The 20850-nt window shown below is 36.6% G+C and overlaps 1 protein-coding gene across 1 annotated transcript in view; it reads right to left on the reverse strand.

The window, feature by feature from the left end:
• C18H11orf80 (chromosome 18 C11orf80 homolog) overlaps positions 1 to 20850 on the reverse strand; it is a 105023-nt gene that overhangs the window by 34523 nt on the left and 49650 nt on the right. Inside the window, exons 4-8 of the mRNA XM_038563790.1 lie at positions 13629 to 13738; positions 6345 to 6428; positions 5109 to 5164; positions 4454 to 4525; positions 2297 to 2492 (exon numbers count right to left, since the gene is read on the reverse strand). Of these exons, the coding sequence (XP_038419718.1) occupies positions 2297 to 2492; positions 4454 to 4525; positions 5109 to 5164; positions 6345 to 6428; positions 13629 to 13738 (518 nt within the window). The remainder of the gene's footprint in view (positions 1 to 2296; positions 2493 to 4453; positions 4526 to 5108; positions 5165 to 6344; positions 6429 to 13628; positions 13739 to 20850) is intronic.

Genomic DNA, 20850 nt, shown 5'->3' on the forward strand with positions numbered 1-20850 from the left:
TCTATTTATTAAAATGTCCCATTAAGTGTAAACTTCAAGAGGATAGAAAAATGTGCCTTATTCCCTCGGGGGGAATGGAATGAGGGGGAAGGAGAAACTTTTATATTTTACTTTATATTCTTCTATATGACCTAGATATTAAGATTTTAAAATCCAAAAGTCCTTGCATAGTCTTTTTTTTTTTTCCTTGCATAGTCTTTATCACCATCCTGCTCCTTCCTCCTCCCTAAAGATATTTTCAGCTGACATTTATCATACTATGACCTTGGCCTTCTTCTGTTCTTATTCTTTTTACTCTACTATAACTTCACTTACTCTTATAGCTTCAATCATATAACAACAATATCTGATATTTATTGAATGTTTATTATGTGTTAGGCAGAATGCTAGGAGCTTCACATAGATTAGTATATAATTTTTTTTAATTTTTATTTACTTATGATAGTCACACAGAGAGAGAGGGAGAGGAAGAGACACAGGCAGAGAGAGAAGCAGGCTCCATGCACTGGGAGCCCGACGTGGGATTCGATCCCAGGTCTCCAGGATCGCGCCCTGGGTCAAAGGCAGGCGCCAAACCGCTGCGCCACCCAGGGATCCCAGATTAGTATATAATTAATCCTAAAACAAACAAACAAATCTCAAAAGAACAGCCATAACAACAATAAAACCTTTGCAAGGGGAAATAAATAAATATACAAAGTATTATTAACTCTGTCTTAAAGCTGATGAAATAAAAACTTAGGCTGGTTGAGCAAGCTGCATAAAGGCATAGACAATTTACCAATACTGGTAAATCCAGTATTTACACTCTTGTGCCATGCTCTAACCACAGCACTATACTATATTTAGGGAAAATGCTGAGGCTCTAAAATTTAGAACTAAATCTAAACACTTCAAAATTCCAGACCAAAATTTCTATTCAGCTCTTGCTATTTTCAAGAGATGTGCTGTAGGAACCATAAACTTAACATGTTTAAAGTGAAGCTAATCTTCTTTACCTTCCAAATCTGCCATTTATGATCTTATGATCTGCATCTTATTGACAGTATTATTATTCTATCAGCCATCTGTGGAAATGTTTTTAAACAGTTTACTGAGATTTAAACATATCACATAACATACAATTCATCCACTTAATGTGCACAGTTAAATGTGTTGTAGTATATTCAAAAAGTTGTGCAATCATCACCACCATCAATTTTAGAACATTTTTATCACCTCCCCCCCAAATCCCCTTCCATCTACTTTCTATCTCTATGGTTTGCCTATTCTGGATGTAGAAATATTTACATCAACTTTGGCCATTCCCTGCCCCTAATCTCTCCCTACCCTAATAATGAATTGATTGCCTTGTTACACTGATTCCTTCCAGTGAAAAGTCACTCTTTTCCATGCTCATCATACTTTTAACTCAGGTAAGGATTATCTCTTGCCCAGGTCACTTACTTATTTACTTAGTGATTACTGACTTCTCTCCTCCTCTCTCATCATACCCCACTGTATGATGCTGCTTGAGACTCCTAAAACATCCAATGGTTTCCTACTCCTTAGACAATGAAGTTCACACTCTTTAGTGTGGCACACAATAGCTGCCATATTCATCTCTCATCTTTCCTGCTTGCACCATTCATTCCATGCTTCAATCATACTAAATTATATGAAAAGCATGTGGCACATATGGCACATTTTATAGTATTCAGTTTTTTTTTTTTTTGAAAACTTCTAAAGCTCGGCTTTCATACTAGATTTTTGTTTTTATACAAATCATACTGGCTTCTAGGCAGAGTTCATAATGCTAAGGCTTTTCTAGAACTGAGATATAAAAATTCATTTTGGGGGGCACCTGGGTAGCTCAGTCAGTTAAATGTCCAACTCTTAATTTTAGCTCAGGTCATAACCTCAGGGTTGTGAGATAGAACCCTGCACCAGGCTCTATGCTCAGCTCAGAGTCTGCTTGTCCCTCTCCCTCTGCTTCCCCACCCTCACTCACTCTCTCTCTCTTTCAAATAAATAAATAAAATCTTTAAAAATTTCATTTTTCAAGGCAACTAATTTGAAGATTTGATGGACTTGGGACATCTGGGACACCTGGATGGCTCAGTGGTTGAGCTTCTGCCTTCGGCTCAGGGTGTGATCCTGTGGTCCTGGGATTGAATCCCACATCCAGCTCCCTGCAAGGAGCCTGCTTCTCCCTCTGCCTCTGTCTCTGTCTGCCTCTCTTTGTGTGTCTCTCATGAATAAATAAATAAAATCTTAAAAAAAGAAGATTTTATGGACTCTATAATCAAAAGGATATGGAAACTGAAGAAATTCTATTCAGCTGGTTGGAAAAGACCTTGGGGCAGGGACACAGAGCAGCAGCTGGAGTCAGTATCAGCTCTCCCAAGAAGCCCATGCCAGCCATGTCATCAGGGATGAAAAGTATTACTGGATGTCCTAACACAGGATGGATTCTGCTGCAGAGTAATTCAGCTGTACCAAATTTTGGTCTACTGTCAAAAAACAGGTTAGATAAATTTAGCTTTTCTTGCTTTTAAGAAATTATTTTCTTTCTTTTTTTCTTTTCTGTTTTTAAAGTAGGCTCCACTATGGGGCACCTGGCTCGCTCAGTCAGTGGTGTGTACAACTCTTGGAGTTTTGAGTTCAAGTCCCCACACTGAGTGTACAGATTATTTAAATTATAAATAAATAAATAAATAAATAAATAAATAAATAAATAAAGTAGGCCCCACATCCAGATTATTTTAAAGGGCATTTAAAATTCCTTAGATATTTCTAACATATGTGTAACCATATAACTCACCATATCAGTTTTATTGGAATAAGCAACTTGTACCTCATTCAAGGAATCACAAGCAATAGAAAGAGTAGACAAATTGCCCTTTCAGGAATGATATCATGGCTCCTGCTTTTGCTGCCATTAATGCAGTTTTATATTCTCTAAAGTGTATTTCCTTCATTAAAATTACTCTATGGTTCTGAGCATAAGTTTCCAAGATCAAAGATTAGCATGGTGAGGGTAGGGGTGGAGGGGTCTCTAAATCACAGCGGCCTAAAACTAGCTCCTGCTACTTAGATCTGTTTTCACACATGCTACACCTTCCCCTGAAGGAATCTGAGGTCACTGTTTGATAAGAGTAATAAGAAAAAATTAGGACATCTTTCTCTGCTAGAACTTAGTGAAATTTGATATTTGCTTACTTTCCAACAGCTCTTTTCTAAACAGAAAGAAATATTAATGAACCTTTTCCTCTCTTTAAACTGATCAGGTCATCCAGGAAAATATGTCCACAAATACTGGCTCAGAGGCTTAAACTTTTTCAGTAAATCTATGATAATGAGCTGTCTTCTTGTAAGAACTGTATGACAGTAGAGGCCTACTAAAGAAAGATAAGGGGGTGGGGCTTTGTTTCCTGCATAACTAAAAATTATTTTTTTTCTAAAAATTTTTTAAATTCTACTTTGAAGTGTAATTCTGGGTAAGAGTAAAACAAACAAACAAACAAAACAAAAAACAGACTAAAAATCCATGGGCAGTCTCTTCAAGCCTTAAGATCCTATGACTATCAGTTCTGATTTAAGACATACAAATGGGAGTCGAAAACTACTGAATAAATAATAAATTAGTTGGACTTAATAATTAGTTTTTTCTTGCTATAATGCGTGTTCACTTTGGATTCTGAGGTAGGTGGATAACACAGGAAGGCAAGGCAGAGGGTTCTATTCTATTTATTTACCATCTTCTCCATAGAATTTTTTTTATAGTCTGAAGAAGGAGGAGGTAGTGAGAGATGATTTCCAAACATATGCAAAATGCTGGTGCACAAAAAAATAACATACAAAGAATTCCTTTGTGTTCACAGTATCTTTCTAGCCAAGAGTTCAAGTAACCATCTAAAGTCATTCCTCTTGGGGATCCCTGGGTGGCTCAGTGGTTGAGTGCTTGCCTTCAGCCTAGGGTGTGATCTTGAGGTCCTGGGATCGAGTCCCATGTTGGGCTCCTTTCATGGAGCCTGCTTCTCCCTCTACCTGTGTCTCTGCCTCTCTCTCTCTCTCTCTCTCTCTGTGTGTGTGTGTGTCTCATGAATAACTAAATAAGATCTTTAAAAAAAAATAAAGTTATTCTTTTCTTCTTATAAATAAGATTGAAATTAGCAGGGTTTGTTTTATTTCATTTACAGAAGAAAATGAGACATGGAAAAGAGAAGGCATATGTCCTTGGGTTAATTAGAATATTATTCAAGGAGCCAGAAATAATAAGAGCTTTTAATACAAATAATTTCAAAGTTTTACTTCTACTTTTCTGACAGAAAATCTGACACCTGGCACTAGGAAATGACGAGTGAGGCTACTTTCAATTTCTACCCACATTCATACATTTTTTTTCCCACATTCATACTTTTAATAGGTGATTAAAACATGGAAAGGGACAATAATGCTTTTAACCCTTCACCTCACATAATGCCGATAGCTTATAACAAGAGAAATTCCATTTGACAGGTTCAAAGTGGGTTCATTCTTTGTCCTGCAAAGCAAAGAAAAGCTAAGCCGTATTTCAGAGATTCTAAAATCAATCTTTACCTGATACAAATCTTGGACCATGACTACCACACACCCCTCCTCCAGAGATTACTAGAATTCAATAACCAAATAACCAAGGGGAAAATGGCAACTTTTAATATCACCCACTCTAGTGAGAGGGAAAGACATGAAGTGTTTAGATGAATTTACTTGCTTATTAAAAGCTAACATAGAATCAGAAAATGTGGGGGTCTCAGAAAATTAGTTTCAGAGTGACTTTGGGTCAAAAAGCCAAACTGTGGGGCACCTGGGTGGTTGAGCACCTGACTTTTGATTTCAGCTCAGGTCATCATCTCAGGGTCATGAGATCGAGCCTTTCATGGAGCTCTGCATCAGGCTCTGTGCTCAGAGTGGAGTCTGCTTGGGTTTCTCTCTCCCTCTGCCCCTCCCCGCCATGTGCACTGTCTCTAAAACAAACAAATCTTTAAAAAAGGTCAAACTGTGAAGCTACTAGAAATAGGACAATAATGACTGAGAAAAACTATAAAGCCATGGCATAAACTTAAGCCATGGATTTAAGAACTTACCAAAAGATATCCATGGAAAGGACTCCATTCACTTTTACACTAAAATTAAATCTAATCTGCAAAGTAAATGGTATGAGATTTAACATGAACCAGGACATAAATCAAAAACTTCTATACTTAAATTCCAGAGGGGAAGATATTCTTTATATCTCCTTTTTTTCACCTGTACTTTTCCTAAACATAACATAATTAACACAATTAACATTTGTCTGTGCTCAAATTCTGCATCTTAAATATATTAAGTCCTATACTTCATTCCAAGTGGTCATAGATTATCAGGAGATCCTACCTTTTGTTCTCTGTTCTTCACCCAATGTTATGTGTTTTCCCTCTTAAAGGAACTATCAATTTTTCTCTCTTTTTTTCCATTGTTTTTGTACGTAGAAAATTCCATGCTTTTTTCTTTGTTTTTTCTTCCCTGGCCCCTAACTGATTTTTATGTCCTCCCTTCAATTTATTTCACTGTTCTAGTTATTTCCTACCTTTGACTTACATTTTTCTTTCTATATAATATAATGGGTAATAAGGGACTCTGGAGCCAGATTGTCTGAATTCGAATCCTGACTATGCAAGTTACTTAACTTCTGTACCATAGTTTCCTCAACTGTAAAATGGGAATAATGATGATAAAACCTACTTCACAAGGGCTGTTGCATGCGGTGAGTGAATGAGTGTGTGTGGAAAGCACTCAGAATAGTGACTGGCATAATTAAGCATTGAGTCCTGCTGACGACAGAAAAAGTAGATAGCTAGCAAGAAAAAAAAAGGAGAAATTATATAGCATACTTAATGTTGTGCACCCCTATAAATATACCTAACTATAGAAATAATAAAAACGATAGCTCTCTAAAGTTTGAAGTACTTTATCAAAATTTCCTGATTTGCTCTTCTAAGTCACTTTGGAAAAGAAGGTGATAGTCAGCAAGGTTTATTATCCAAGTTTAATAGGATAATGAAGTACAGAGGAAAAAAATGTATCTAAACTGATACTATAAAACAGTAAGGAAGTAAAAACAACCCAATGGAAGCTCTAAATCCAAGGGCTCTCACCTATGTCACATGACCAACATCAACACCATGTTAGGGACACAGAAATCAAATCAATTCAATATTAAAAGCTGTAATCATTATCATGAAAAGAAAAAGGACCAACCATATCCTTCCATGTCCTGCAGAGTAGAAATCTCCTGAAATCATATGACAAAAGAAGCATTACTGTGCAAAAGAACAGCTTACCTTAGGGTGTACCATGACAATTTTATGTAAAAAATTCTTTATCACCAGACTATCTGTCATCAAAGTTCTGGGTTTTTCATTAACCTGTAACAACACAACAAAAATATCCACTACACATACACAAACCCAAGAGTACAAATGAGTTAAATTATAGTATCTCTTAGGCACATGGGTGGCACAGAGGGTTAAGTATCAGACTCCTGGTTTCAGCTCAGGTCATGATCTCAAAGTGGTGAGACTGAGCCCCATGTGGAGCTCTGCTCAAAGTCCACTTAATATTCTCTCTCCTTCTTCTTCTGCCCTTCCCTGCCTCTCTAAAATAATAATAAAATAAATCTTTTTAATAAATAATGGTATTTCTTCCTTTAAAGGTAACTTTAAGCTTTTCAGACACCCAAGGGTCTAAAACTTGTACACAAAAGGCAATCTTTTTTTTTTTAAGATTTTATTTATTTATTCATGAGAGACAGAGAGAGGCAGAGACATAGGTAGAAGGAGAAGCAGGCTCCATGCAGGGAGCCCGACGCAGGACTCGACCCCAGGACTCTGGGATCACACCCTGGGCCAAAGGCAGACACCAAATTGCTAAGCCACCCAGGCGACCCATGCAAAAGGCAATCTAATAGCTGTCATTTCTCGGGTTAAACTCTTTCTTTTTTTTTTTAAGATTTTATTAAAAAAAAGATTTTATTTATTTGTTTGAGAGTGCGTGAAAGAGCAAGAAAAAACACACATGAACAGGGGAAAGGGCAGAGGCAGAGGAAGAAGCAGACTGCCGGCCAAGTTGGAAGCCTGACATGGGGCTAGATCCCAGGGCCCTGGGATCACGACCTGAGCCAAAGACAGAGGCTTAACGACTGAGCCACCCAGAGGCCCCTTGGTTTAAACTATTTCTTTTTTCTTTTTTCTTTTTTTTAAGATTTATTTATTCATTCAGAGAGAGAGAGGCAGAGAGAGAAATGGGCTCCATGCAGTGAGCCCAACGCGGGACTTGATCCCAGGTCTCCAGGATCACGCCCTGGGCTGCAGGCGGCGCTAAACCGCTGCGCTACCGGGGCTGCCCAGTTTAAACTATTTCATGGAACTACAGGAGATACATGAACAAAGATCAGAGGAAAATCCACAATATCAGAACTACCTTTTGGAATAAATTTAACAGTAATTCAGATCAGAGCTAAGAAGAATAACTCTATCTTGCTCTACCATCCTCATGTGAGTTGATCTGTATTAAGAAGAGAGTGAAAGGGGGCAGCCCCGTGGCTCAGCGGTTTAGTGCTGCCTTCAGCCTGGGGTGTGGTCCTGGAGACCTGGGATCGAGTCCCAGGTTAGGCTCCCTGCATGGAGCCTGCTTCTCCCTCTGCCCCCCCCCCCCCCCCCCCGTGTGTCTCTCATAAGTAAATAAAACCTTTTTAAAAAATGGAGTGAAAGGAGCAGACAACTAAAAAGAACCTATTTTTAACATCAATCTATTTATCTAAACACTTATTTTTTAGGAAAAGTTGTAAAGCAAAAAAATTCACAAGTCAGAAGACATGTGTTCCAGTACTGGCTCTGTATAAATTATTTAAGTAACCATGAAAAAAAAATCACTTAATTGTTCTGGGATTTATTTACTAATCTGTAAAACAGGGATAAAAGTTACCCATTCTACTTCACAGAATTGTTTTAAGGATCAAATAATAGGGACGTCTAGGTGGCTCAGTGGTTCAGCGTCTGCTTTCAGCTCAGGGAGTGATCCTGGAGTCCTGAGGTCTAGTCCCAGCATTAGGGTCCCTGCTTGGGGCCTGCTTCTCCCTCTGCCTATGTCTCTGCTTCTCTCTGTGTGTCTCTCATGAATAAATTTTAAAATCTTTAAAAAAAAGGATCAAGTAATAATCTGAAAGTATACATTATACATGGCAACAATAGTAGATATCACTTGTTGAATGCCTACTATGTAGCAAGCATTGTGCAAGTGTTATATCTCTTATTACCTCATAACAATCCTGGAAGCAGATATTACTATCCTTTCTTTGTAGTTTTTTAAAAATATCTTATTTATTTATTCATGAGACAGAGAGAGAGGCACAGACACAGACAGAGGGAGAAGCAAGCTCCTTTCAGGGAGCCGGATACGGGACTCGATCCCCAGGCCCAGGCAGAACTGAAGGCAGAAGCTCAACCACTGAGCCACCCAGGCGTCTCTGTAGCTTTTTTTCTTTAATGAGATTCAGAGAAATTAAGCAACTTGCCTAAAGTTACTCAAGCTGTTCAGTGATAGAGCCAGGATCGGACCCTATCTGTCTAACACCAATTGTCCATGCTCTTTCCAATATACTCAGATACCTCCCTACAAATATAATAAAAATTTATAATCTAATGAAAGCTTTCTCTAGTCCAGAAATGGAGCTCACATATCCTACTTATATCACCTCATTTACTCCTCAGAAAAGCCCTATTAGATACTTAAAACCCACATTTTATGGATGAAAAAATAGAGTCTCAAAGAGATCAAACAATTTTCTCAAGGTTACCTGATCTGGCTCCAAAGCTTTAGTATTAACCACTTTCCTAGAATGGTTCACTATATTTAATACAGTGTCCCTAAAACCAAAGTTAGAAGGAGTCTTCTAGAAAGTGGAAAAGTCTAGGAAAATGAGAAGAAATAGAGTAAAAAATCAGTAAGTTCTTATTGATGACTCAGAGAATACAGACCCACGTAGGTACATGTTAAAGAAAAAAATCGTCCCAGACCTCAAAATATCATAACACAATGAAGAAGAAATGGAAAGAATAAATTATTGTAATACTTTTTCTAAGTACACTGAAAATGAGATCAAGAATTATGCAATGAGTGGGGAAAATTAAATTATTATAGAATCATTACAAAAATATCAGAAAAATGGATGGAAATTATTATAAAATTCTGGAAACAGATCTAGGATTATTCATATATGTAAATAGTGGTGATTAAACAGTAGCTGCAGCATACACCTCACAGCCACATCCTTCATTTAAAAAATTTTACTATGGGACGCCTGGGTGGCTCAGTTCTCAGCTCAAGTTTTGATTTCAGGGTTGTGAGTTCAAGCTCTGGGTTGTGCTACATGCTGGGTGGGGAGGCTACTTAAAAAAATAACTTAAAAAATAACTTTATTATAAAATGTTCAAATAATAGAAAAGCAATGATCTCTTCAAAGCATTTTTTGTACTTAGCACTTCCAAAACAACTTCTTGGAACAGTTTCAAACTTCTGTAGCCTTGGTTATTATAGGGTACATCACAGAAAGGGCTAATTATATCTAGCAGTAAGTAAACCAAGTAACTAAAGATTCCTTCAGCAGCTACCAGAGAGGCTAGAATTAATAAATGATGAGAGCTACCACTTACTGAACACCTGCTACATGCCAAACAGTTTATATGCAAGCAGGAAATATTCCCATTTTATTTATGAGAATAATGAGACTAAATAAGCTGTTTAATTTGTCCACAGTCACACATAGCTAGCTAGTTAAGTGGCCGAACTGGAATTCAAACCTAGATCTGACTAAATTCAAACCCCACATTCCACTACGCAATACTGTTGCTCCAAGATAATTCATTATCTGTGCATATAGGTTGGTGAATTGGACATTATGTAATCTATCATTACTTTTATGGAGTCTGATAGGCAATACTTATGCAAACTACTGAATTACCCACTCAAGACACTTAATGGAGTTTATTATGTACCTGAGCTTACAGAGGTAAATAACACAACCTCTGAGTTTGAAGAGTTCACAGTTAAGTAAACCAAAAGGCAAATAAATAATTTATATGACAGTATGAAAAGTCCTATGATTTACATATATAAGAGATGCTAAAGAAAAAAACAAGAAGGACTGGCAGATAAAGTGATCTAATATCACACCAGCAGAGGATAGTTAACATTAAGTAAATAGCTCCTTTTAAAATCTACTCATAAATTACTGAGAGAGAGAGAGAGAGAATGAACAAAATGTATGTGTGTATATCTATAAGGTCTTTTACAGCCTTTTAGAGTTGGGTATTAGAAACCTAGTACCCCATCTTGACATACATATAGAAGCAGGGAACTTACTTAAGTGTTATTAGGAAAACATAGATGCTGCCAGCCCTGGGCAGTAGAAATCACTATTGAATCATATGTTCCAGCCTTCACCTTTAAGTATAAATCTAAATGTATCACAGATAATTTGAGCTGTTTTATATTTCAAACTGAACCTAGGTTTTCATGGGCCCTATATAACTGTCTAGAGAAAAGTCAATCACTGCCTCTGTCTCTTCTTGCCTCTAGTTAAATAGATATAGAAAGAAATATAGACAAATATGAAGATATGTTTGTAGGTATACATGTGTATCTCTATAAATTTTATTATTTAGTATTATGGCAAAAATTAATATAAAAATGGGTAAAGTCTCAAGATTTTGTAAAACCAAACTATTTTTGGAGGGACATGTTACCCTGCTCAATGGACCCCAAGATTCAAGGCTAAGTCTGAGCATAAACACAAGACTTTGCATCTCTTCTAAATGAAGCTTCAGTATTCCCTGCGATTAGCTCTCCTTGCATGTCCAAATCAGTGGATCATCTATTATAGTTTTTTCATGGATGTCTCCACTGACTAGCCTCCACTATGAACCTTGATACTTGATCCTTCTCCCCATTTGAGGTATATAAGTTGTTCACAATCTCCCCCTTCTTCTTTTCTCACTCTCTTCATTCAAATATCTTTTAAATAGCTGCAAGGTACTAGAGACAATGAGATGTAATGGAACAAATGCTTTCAGGGAACTCTTGGTCCTATTCTGAGGTCATACTGTTCTTTGCTGCTCCTCATCTATCGCCAGCTGACTACAGGCACTGAGCTCATGTTTCCTCTGTACTTTAAGATCTGCCATCAGCTGGGCTGACTTCCACATCCAAGTAGATGGCCTGTCTAAGCAACAACTTAATCTCACAATTTCCTGACCTCTTCAACTCCAATAACCTTGACATCCACGCATTTCCAGCCACCTATTTCCATGGCCATCGTTTGGAACTGTACCATTCTAAAAACCTGAAACTGAAATGCCTCATTCTTATGTGAAAAGATGCACACCAAGATGTTAACAGTGGCTATCATGATTAAGTCAAATTATTTGTGTTCTAAATTTTCCTGAGGGAAACAATAAGACAAACTTTATCAGTCTGAAGACAAATTCCTATTCTTTCAAGTCTCTGAACCTGTAATGCCCAGAAAATCTGTTTTCAGTCTCATCAAGACCCCTTGGCCACTTCCCACTGCGTTAGGTACCTTCTTCTATGTTATACACCCTACTCTATCATGACACATATTACATTATATTGTAATTATATGTTTGCTTGTTTATCTTTTCCTTTAGGAACTTGGAATCAAGTAATGTATCTTGGGACTCTGTACTTTCAACATCTACTACAGTGAGGCTGACTTGAACAAACACAGAATATATATTTCTGTGTGAGTGAATATATATTCAAACAGACCTGATTAAAATGAGTAAGATTTTAGTTCAAATTCTAATTCTGTCACTTAACTTTCATATGACCATGGAAAAGTCCTTTGAATTCTCTGAATCTTAGTTTTCTTGTATCTGTAAAATGGGGAGATAATCCCTGTTCTATCTACTTCACAGAGTTGTCAGGAGGCTTAAATAATATATATAAAAGTTAGGGATAAAAATTAAAGAAAATGTGGTCTATATATACAATGAGTATTACTGAGCCATTAGAAATGACGAATACCCACCATTTGCTTCAACGTGGATAGAACTGGAGGGTATCATGCTGAGCGAAGTAAGTCAATCGGAGAAGGACAAACATTATAAGGTTTCATTCATTCGGGGAATATAAAAAATAGTGAAAGGGATTAAAGGGGAAAGGAAAGAAAATGAGTGGGAAATATCAGAGAGGGTGACAGAACATGAGACTCCTAACTCTGGGAAATGAACAAGGGGTAGTGGAAGGGGAGGTGGGCAGGGGGTTGGGGTGACTGGGTGACAGGCACTGAGGGGGGCACTTGACGGGATGAGCACTGGACGTTATACTATATGTTGGCAAATCGAACTCCAATAAAATAAATATACAAAAAAAAAGATCAGTTTAGACTGGTAAAACACATGATCTCATTTTCTAGAACTGCTTTTCTTGGTTCACTGGAAAAAAACTTTTTTTTTTTTATTGCTACTTGACATTAATAGTTTCAGAGCTGACTAACCATTAATTGCTCTAGATTGTTTACCCATCATTCCCCTAAAGAAGATAAGGCACAGCCAGAGATATCTATTGTCGTAATACTGCACCCATTTCCTTTGAGAAGTAACATATAATTGTCCAAACATGAAGAAAGGCCTCCCAAATGCTTCTTCGGAGAATGTTTAAAGCACTCTAATTCCTTATGTTTCCACAAACTCAAAGGAAACAAAGATAAGGGATCACAGAATTGTTAAAGGGAATGGAGAACTCAACTGTCACTCTTATAAATCTGTGCTACAAATAAATCAATAAAGATCTTTAAGCCAACCTAATAAAAATTATCCAAATAGTATCTGCACTGAGAATCCATTTTTATTTTCTTTTTCAGGAGATCCAAATTCAAACGACTGCTTGTTTCGGTGGTTCTTAAATTCATCTGCACATTAGGAACCATCTGGGATTTTTTTCCATCTAGGATTTCAAAAATATCCCAAAGCCCAGGCTGCATCAGTATGGACTGAATTGTGTCTCCCAAATTTCACACACTGAAGCCCTAGCTTCCTATGTGACTGTACTTGGGGATAGGGCCTTAAAGATATTTAATTAAAGTTAAATGAGTTCATAAGTGTGGAACCCTAATCTGATAGAACAGTAGTCCTTATAAGAAGAGGAAACTCCAGAGAGCTCTCCCTCTCCACATACAGAGGAAAGGTCATATGAGGAAACAATGACAAGCCACTTTAATCTTAAACTTCTAGTCTCCAAGAGTATGAGGAAGTAAGTTTCTGTTGTTTAACTACCCAATTCATAGTTTGTTTTTTTATGGCAACTGAGCAAACCAATCCAACACCCTAGACCAATAAAATCATAATCTCTTGGAGCGGAACACAAATACCAATATTTTGGAAGCTACCAAGTGTTTTAAAATCTGTACAGAGAAGTTCAGGAACAAATGCCTTATTTCATTTTAACTTAGAACTATGATGTACCTAGGTTTTTCTTTACCATTACTAGATTTGTAGAAAAATAAGAATTGAGACATCTGTAATTTATAGAACCACAACAAAACCTGCCTCAAAAATCATCTGGAATCTTGTTACCCCTGATATGTCCTGAGAAGAGCTGGGTTCCTCTGAAGACCAATTCAGCTTTGCAGAGAATCCAGGCAATATAGATTGTATTTCTGTGTGAGAAGAAATGGCGACAAAAGAAAAAGCAGTTTGGATAAGCACCAGAGTTTCTGGAATTGTTTATTAAACTGATGAGCCAAGAAGGCATTTCCCTGATGAAAAGATTATCTGCAAAATTTAAAATATGACTGGAAATGGCTATGCATCAGCAAATTGCTTGAATATTTAGAATTACTTTATGGGGTTGAGACTTTTAATCTCAGGTTTTCAATTTTTCACATTTGCTAAATCAATTTGTATTTTCAGTTAATTTCCACAAGGTCATGTCCAAAGCCAGAAATCTTCAGTGCTGATAACTCTAACTTATATTCTTGTATTTTTAATAAAATAATTTATTTAATAAACACAAAGTGAGCTAATTTAGAACTAAAGCAGAGAAATTCAAGAATGACCCTCTCAGGCATTTACCTAACACAGTATGTTTATTAATAAGGCAGTCTTTAACAAAGTAAAGCAAACTATTGATATTTTAATTCATAAATTAACCACTTGGTATAGTTACATATGTAGACTTAGAACTATCTTTCCACAAAGTGCCAGTGGGTCCTGCATCATCAAAACTTGCATCATGGTTCTTCCTTTCTGTACCTTGGCACTCATAAAGGAAAAAAACAAATCTCCCATTTTATAAAATGCTATCCCTTATTTCCCCTCTACAGTACTATTAAAATAGAGAACCACAAATGAATAAAGATAGCTTGCAGAGACTGCAAGCTCTAACTTGTAAATGAGGTTGACAATATTGCTATTATACAAGAATTCAACTTCAAAAACCTATTTACAAAATACATCCTAATAGTGCAACTTTCTCCTACAGCATTCGTATTACATACCTAATAAAGCTTTAACCATCTCAAAAAGTATGAACATTACCAAGATCAAGTACTAGCTATCATTCTTAATGGGTAGTATTTTCCTTACCCTTATTTGTTTTTCAAGTGTATTCAGTCATAAAGCATGGAATAATATGGCTGCAAGGTTACGCTACACTTAAGTTTAGTGCACTTGGCACTGAACCAAGATGCCTTGCATCAATCTTCAGTTTTACCAGTGACTAACTTACTGACCTAAGGTGACTTTCTTTTTACTGTGACTAAATTACCTTTCTGTGAAATATAAAATTTGTTCCTGAATCTTATTTTGTCTTTGAAGCATTGATACAACGCAGAATGGGGAAAACGTGTAGATATGTGAGAAGAAGCCTTGTTAATAATAACTAAATTCTGCAGAAATCTTAATAAGAATTTAAATAAAATGTGTAGTGAGGGATCCCTGGGTGGCGCAGCGGTTTGGCGCCTGCCTTTGGCCCAGGGCGCGATCCTGGAGATCCGGGATCGAATCCCACATCAGGCTCCCGGTGCATGGAGCCTGCTTCTCTCTCTGCCTCTCTCTCTCGCTCTCTCTCTGTGACTATCATAAATGAATAAAAAATTTAAAAAAAAATGTGTAGTGATTTGAGGGAAATCAATTTCAATTGCCTCACTTCATACACAGACACACACACACACACAAAGTCCAGATTGATTGACTAGAGTTAAATATGAAAAGTAGAACAATAAAACTAAACAAAAGTCTTCTATTTCAAGGTAAATTGAGCATATGTTGAAACTGCATCTTCCCAAACACATAAAATGATAAAACAGATATTTTAAAGTTTTTATTTCGATTCTAGTTAACACACAGCATAATATTAGTTTCAGGTGTATAATATAGATTCAACCCTTCCATACAGCACTCAGTGCTCATTACAACAAGTGCACTCCTTAATCCCCATCACCTATTAAAACAAGTGTTTTTAAAACTTAATAAATACATAGCACGATGAGAAAGAGAGAGAAATCCTTATAGATCAGAAACGGAGAGGTAAATTTCCCTCATCTTCAGAAAGGAAAAAGAGAGAGAATCTATAATAGTAGGTATGGACCGAAGATGCACACCGTATTTGGGGTTTGAACTAGGGAAAACATATGGGGCTAATACTGCAACAGCCACAGGTTTAAGAGCAAGATCCATACAGGCCACACATAGGAGATCTAAACAAACATGAACAGAGGCCAGAGATTTGCCATCTGCCTACCAGAGAGTTGGTTAGAGCCAAGTGATGCTAGTAAGAGCATCAATGACGCAGGTTGAGGGCCTTAGAGCTATGTCATATAAGTGGAAATAAGATTCAGAACTATATAATTTCTTAAGATGTAAACGCATTGTATCTTGCCACTTAAGCAAAATTTAATCCTATATTATATAGGATTTATATTACATTATATAGGATTTAATCCTACACATATATACATATACATATATATGTACATATACATATATAATCCTATATATATATGTATAATCCCGTATATGTAAATATAAGATTAAGTTTTGCCATATAAATAAACATAAATCTATATACATATACATATACATGGCTCAGCAACAGAAAACCCCCTACTGGAAACCTGTCAATGCAGGATGTGTTCAAAACAAATAGATGATGGACAATTAACTCTTACCTAAAAGTTACCAACCAGGAATATGGATACAAAGGAACTGTCATGCACTGTTTGTGGGAAAGTAAACTGGTATAGCCACTGTCGAAAATAGTATGGAGTTTCCTCAAAAGATTTAAAATAGAACTTCCATATGATCCAATAATTCGACTAATGGGTATTTATATAAAGAAAAGGGAAAAATTAATTCAAAAAGATATATGTACCCCTATGTTTATTGCAGGATTATTTACAACAGCTAAAATAGAGAAGTGCCCATTGATATATGAATGAACAAGAAGATGTGGTACAAGCACACACACACACACACACACACACACAGTGGAAGATTACACAGCCATAAAAATCATATCTGGGATCCCCAGGTGGCTCAGCGGTTTAGCGCCTGCCTTTGGCCCAAGGCGTGATCCTGGAGTCCCGGGATGGAGTCCCACATCAGGCTCCCTGCATGGAGCCTGCTTCTCTCTCTGCCTGTGTCTCTCCGTTCTCTCTCATGAATAAATAAATAAAATCTTGAAAGAAAGAAAGAAAGAAAGAAAGAAAGAAAGAAAGAAAGAAAGAAAGAAAGAAAGAAAGAAAGAAAGAAAGAAAGAAAGAAAGAAAATATTCTCTTCTAAAATAAATAAATAAAATGTAATGTTTAAAAAAATCATATCTATTTGTAGACAACACGAATGGTATTCTGCTAAGTGAAATAAGTTAGACTGAGAAAGACAAATACCATACGAATTTCACTTATAAGTGGAATCTAAGAAACAAAACATATAAATAAACAAGCAAACAAAAGAATCAGACCTATACATAACAGAACAAACTGATGGTTGCTAGAGGGGAAGGGGATGGGAGATGGGCAAAATGGGTGGTAGAGAGTAACAGTTACAGGTTTCTGGTACAGAATGAACAGGTCATGGGAATAAAAGGTTACAGCTTAGTGAGTATAGTCAATGATGTTGCAATACTGTTGTATGGTGACAGCTACATTTGTGCTGAGCATGGCATAACATATACACATGTTCAATCACTATACTGTATACATGAAACTAATATAACACTGTGTCAACTATACTCAATAAAGTTTTTCAAAAAATAATATATTGCCATCAATTAAACAGAAAGATTAAGGGGGGTAAACCCTGTTATAAATCTTGGAAATTAAAGATACAGTATTTGAAATGAAAATGTTACAGAAGGCATATTAGTGGCTGTAAAAGAACATACTTAAAGGAAAAGGTAGTACCTGAATCTTTCATAGCAGCACAATTCATAGCAGGCAAAAGTGGAAACAACCCAATGTCCACCAATAATATACAGATTAACAAAATATGTGATATTCTTCAGCCACAAAAATAAATTATTGTTACCTGCTATAAGATGATGAATCTGGAAAACATAATGCTTAATGAAAGAAGCCAGGCGAAAAAGGCTACATATTGTATTATTTCATTTATATTTAATGTCCAAAATAGGCAAATCCACAAAGATATTAAGGATTTTAAAAAGTCATAAACATTAAAAATTTTAAATAAGAAATATTTGGATATTAACAGATCCAGAATAAATAATTACTGAGAATTATCATAAAACAAACACAGATGTAAGTACTATTTGAATAAATGTACCAAATGTCAAGCAGGATAAATTTCTTTTAAAAAAGAGGCACGGAAAAAAAAAAAAAGAGGCACGAAAAAAGTTACACAGCAGAACATATCACAATGAAACCCAGAATAACAAAGATAAAGAGAAAACTGTTGAAACTACAAAAGAGAAGGAAATTATCCCAAAGAAGCATGAATTAGACTTCTCATCAGCAACACTAGAAGCCAGAAGATAAAATTAAGTACTATTGTCAAAGACCAGAAAAAAATTAACTTTCAATCTGGACTTTTAGGAAAATCAAATTACCATTAAAGAATGAGAAACTGGGATCCCTGGGTGGCGCAGCGGTTTGGCGCCTGCCTTTGGCCCAGGGCGCGCGATCCTGGAGACCCCGGATCGAATCCCACGTCAGGCTCCCGGTGCATGGAGCCTGCTTCTCCCTCTGCCTATGTCTCTGCCTCTCTCTCTCTCTCTATGTGACTATCATAAATAAATAAAATTAAAAAAAATTTAAAAAAAAATAAATAAATAAATAAAGAATGAGAAACTGTAAATATTTATGTTCTACAAGCTCTTGATGAAAAAGACCTAAATAAACCAAATAAATCAATATAACCACTTAAAAATGACTTTAAATTTGCACCTTTTTGGGGCAACTGGGTGGCTCAGTCAGCTAAGCATCTGCCTTTGACTCAGGTCATGATCCTAGGGTCCTGGGATCAAGCCCTGCATCAAGCTTCCTGCTCAGTGGGGAGTCTGCTTCTCCCTCTGCCTCTCTCCTTGCTCATGTTTTTTCTCTCTTTCTCAAATAAATAAAAAAAATATTAAAAAGAAATTTTCACCTTTTTGCTGAGATAGTGGTGATAAGGAAGAATGAATATATCATCAACAATATCAAACTATCTCTTCATGCAACTCTTCAACTGTTAAAGTAGAAACATTTCAATCATGTGGCAATGTAAACATACATCAAAACAACATATTGGAACTTCTCTTTCCAGCAATGATGAAATAACAGGTACCAAATCAGCCTCCCACCAAAGGCTACTATAAAATTGGGTAAAACATATGAGTCAGTTGTTTTCAGGCACTGGATAAGAGCACAGGTCTGTGATCCCTGACAGAAGGCAAATTCCTGAAGTGAACCTACAATTGCCCTGGATATCTGCCTATGGAAATTTTCTCATCCACTAGCAGGGACCTAGAGCCCAAACAGACTACAGTGGTTCCAGTAAATTGAGGAGACACAGAACAGAGTTCAGAGTTGCAGAAGTACCTGGAATCTAGTAGGGTGCACTGGAGGAGAGGAACTTCTACAGAAGTGGGTATCGAAAGTCTGTGTGGGAGGTCCCCATGAGTCCTTGGTCAAAAGCTGGACTATGCATGTACAGGTGGGATTACATAAAATCTCCCAGACAGCAGTGGCAATGGAGATTGGAATACCAGCGGTCAAGCAGTACTGGAAAATGTTGGCCTTCAAGTCCAATCAGAATGGAGAGACCTTGATAAAACTGATGGTGTCTAACTAAGATGCCAAAAAAAGGTAAGGCTTGGGCAGCTTGGGTGGCTTAGCAGTTTAGCGCCTCTTCAGCCCAGGGTGTGATCCCAGAGTCCAGGGATCAAGTCCCACATCCGGCTCCTTGCAGAAGCCTGCTTCTCCCTCTGTTTGTGTCTCTGCCTCTCTTTCTCTTTGTGTCTCTCAAGAATAAACAAAATCTTCTTTAAAAAAAGAATTTAAAAACAAAAAACAAACAAAAAAACAAAACCCAACAACAATTTGTGGATGAAAATCTGCTCTTGGGATCCCTGGGTGGCGCAGCGGTTTGGCGCCTGCCTTTGGCCCGGGGCACGATCCTGGAGACCCGGGATCGAATCCCACGTCGGGCTCCCGGTGCATGGAGCCTGCTTCTCCCTCTGCCTGTGTCTCTGCCTCTCTCTCTCTCTGTGACTATCATAAATAAATAAAAGTTAAAAAAAATTTAAAAAAAAAAAAAAAGAAAATCTGCTCTTGATCTACCCTATTAAAAAAAAAATCTACCCCTCCTCTGTAGATCTTAAGACTCTAAGCCTTAAAACTCCAAGTCTTAAGATCTACAGAGGAGACAGTATGGAGGTTTAGTAGTATCAAGTTAAAAGAGTTTGGAAAATGACTTGGTTTCTACATATCAATTCTATAAAATGTACAAGAACAAGCTAACACAAGGTTAAGGTGATTAGCCTACTAGAACTGCCTGCTAGAACAAAAATCAACACTCTTCAGAGGTAAAACAGAATATAATATATGAACACAGTACCCAATATAAAATTAAGGATTTACTAGACATGCAAAGAAAAAAAACCAATAAAAAACCAAGCCTGTTAATGTTACATTTAGGAGAAGCTTTAAAGCACATACTATTATTAAAATCTTCAAATACAAAGGTGGTTTAAATAAGTCAACTGATACGAAATATCAGCAGAGAAGTATACACTGTAAAAAAAAAAACAAATGGAAATTCCCTAACTGAAAAGCTCAATAAATGAAATGAAATTTCTGGACAGTTTTAATAGATTAGATATGAAAAAAATCAGTAAAATTATAGGAGACAACAAAAATTATCCAATCTGAACAACAGAGGAAAAGAGATTGAAGAAAAATAGAATCTTAGAAATCTATAGAACAATATCAACCAGTTACAGATATGTATAATCGGAGTTCCAGAAAGAAAAGAAAGTAGAATAGGACAGAAAAATATGAAAAACTCATGGATAATTTTTTTAATTTGATGAAAAATATTAAGATGTGAAAAACTCAGCAAACCCCAAGCAGGATAAATGCAAAGAAAATCACACCTAAGTACATAATGGTCAAAGTGATTTAAAAAAAAAAAAAGATAGAGAATCTTGAAACAAGCTGGGGGGAAACGCACATAATACATACAGAGCAACTATAATATGAATTACACTGACTTCTTCTGAGAAACAGTTGAGGCCAGAAGACAATGGAGTGACATCTTTTAAAACACTGC

This window comes from Canis lupus, chromosome 18 (assembly GCF_011100685.1).
Source record: "Canis lupus familiaris isolate Mischka breed German Shepherd chromosome 18, alternate assembly UU_Cfam_GSD_1.0, whole genome shotgun sequence".
In the NCBI taxonomy this organism is placed as follows: Eukaryota; Metazoa; Chordata; class Mammalia; order Carnivora; family Canidae; genus Canis; species Canis lupus.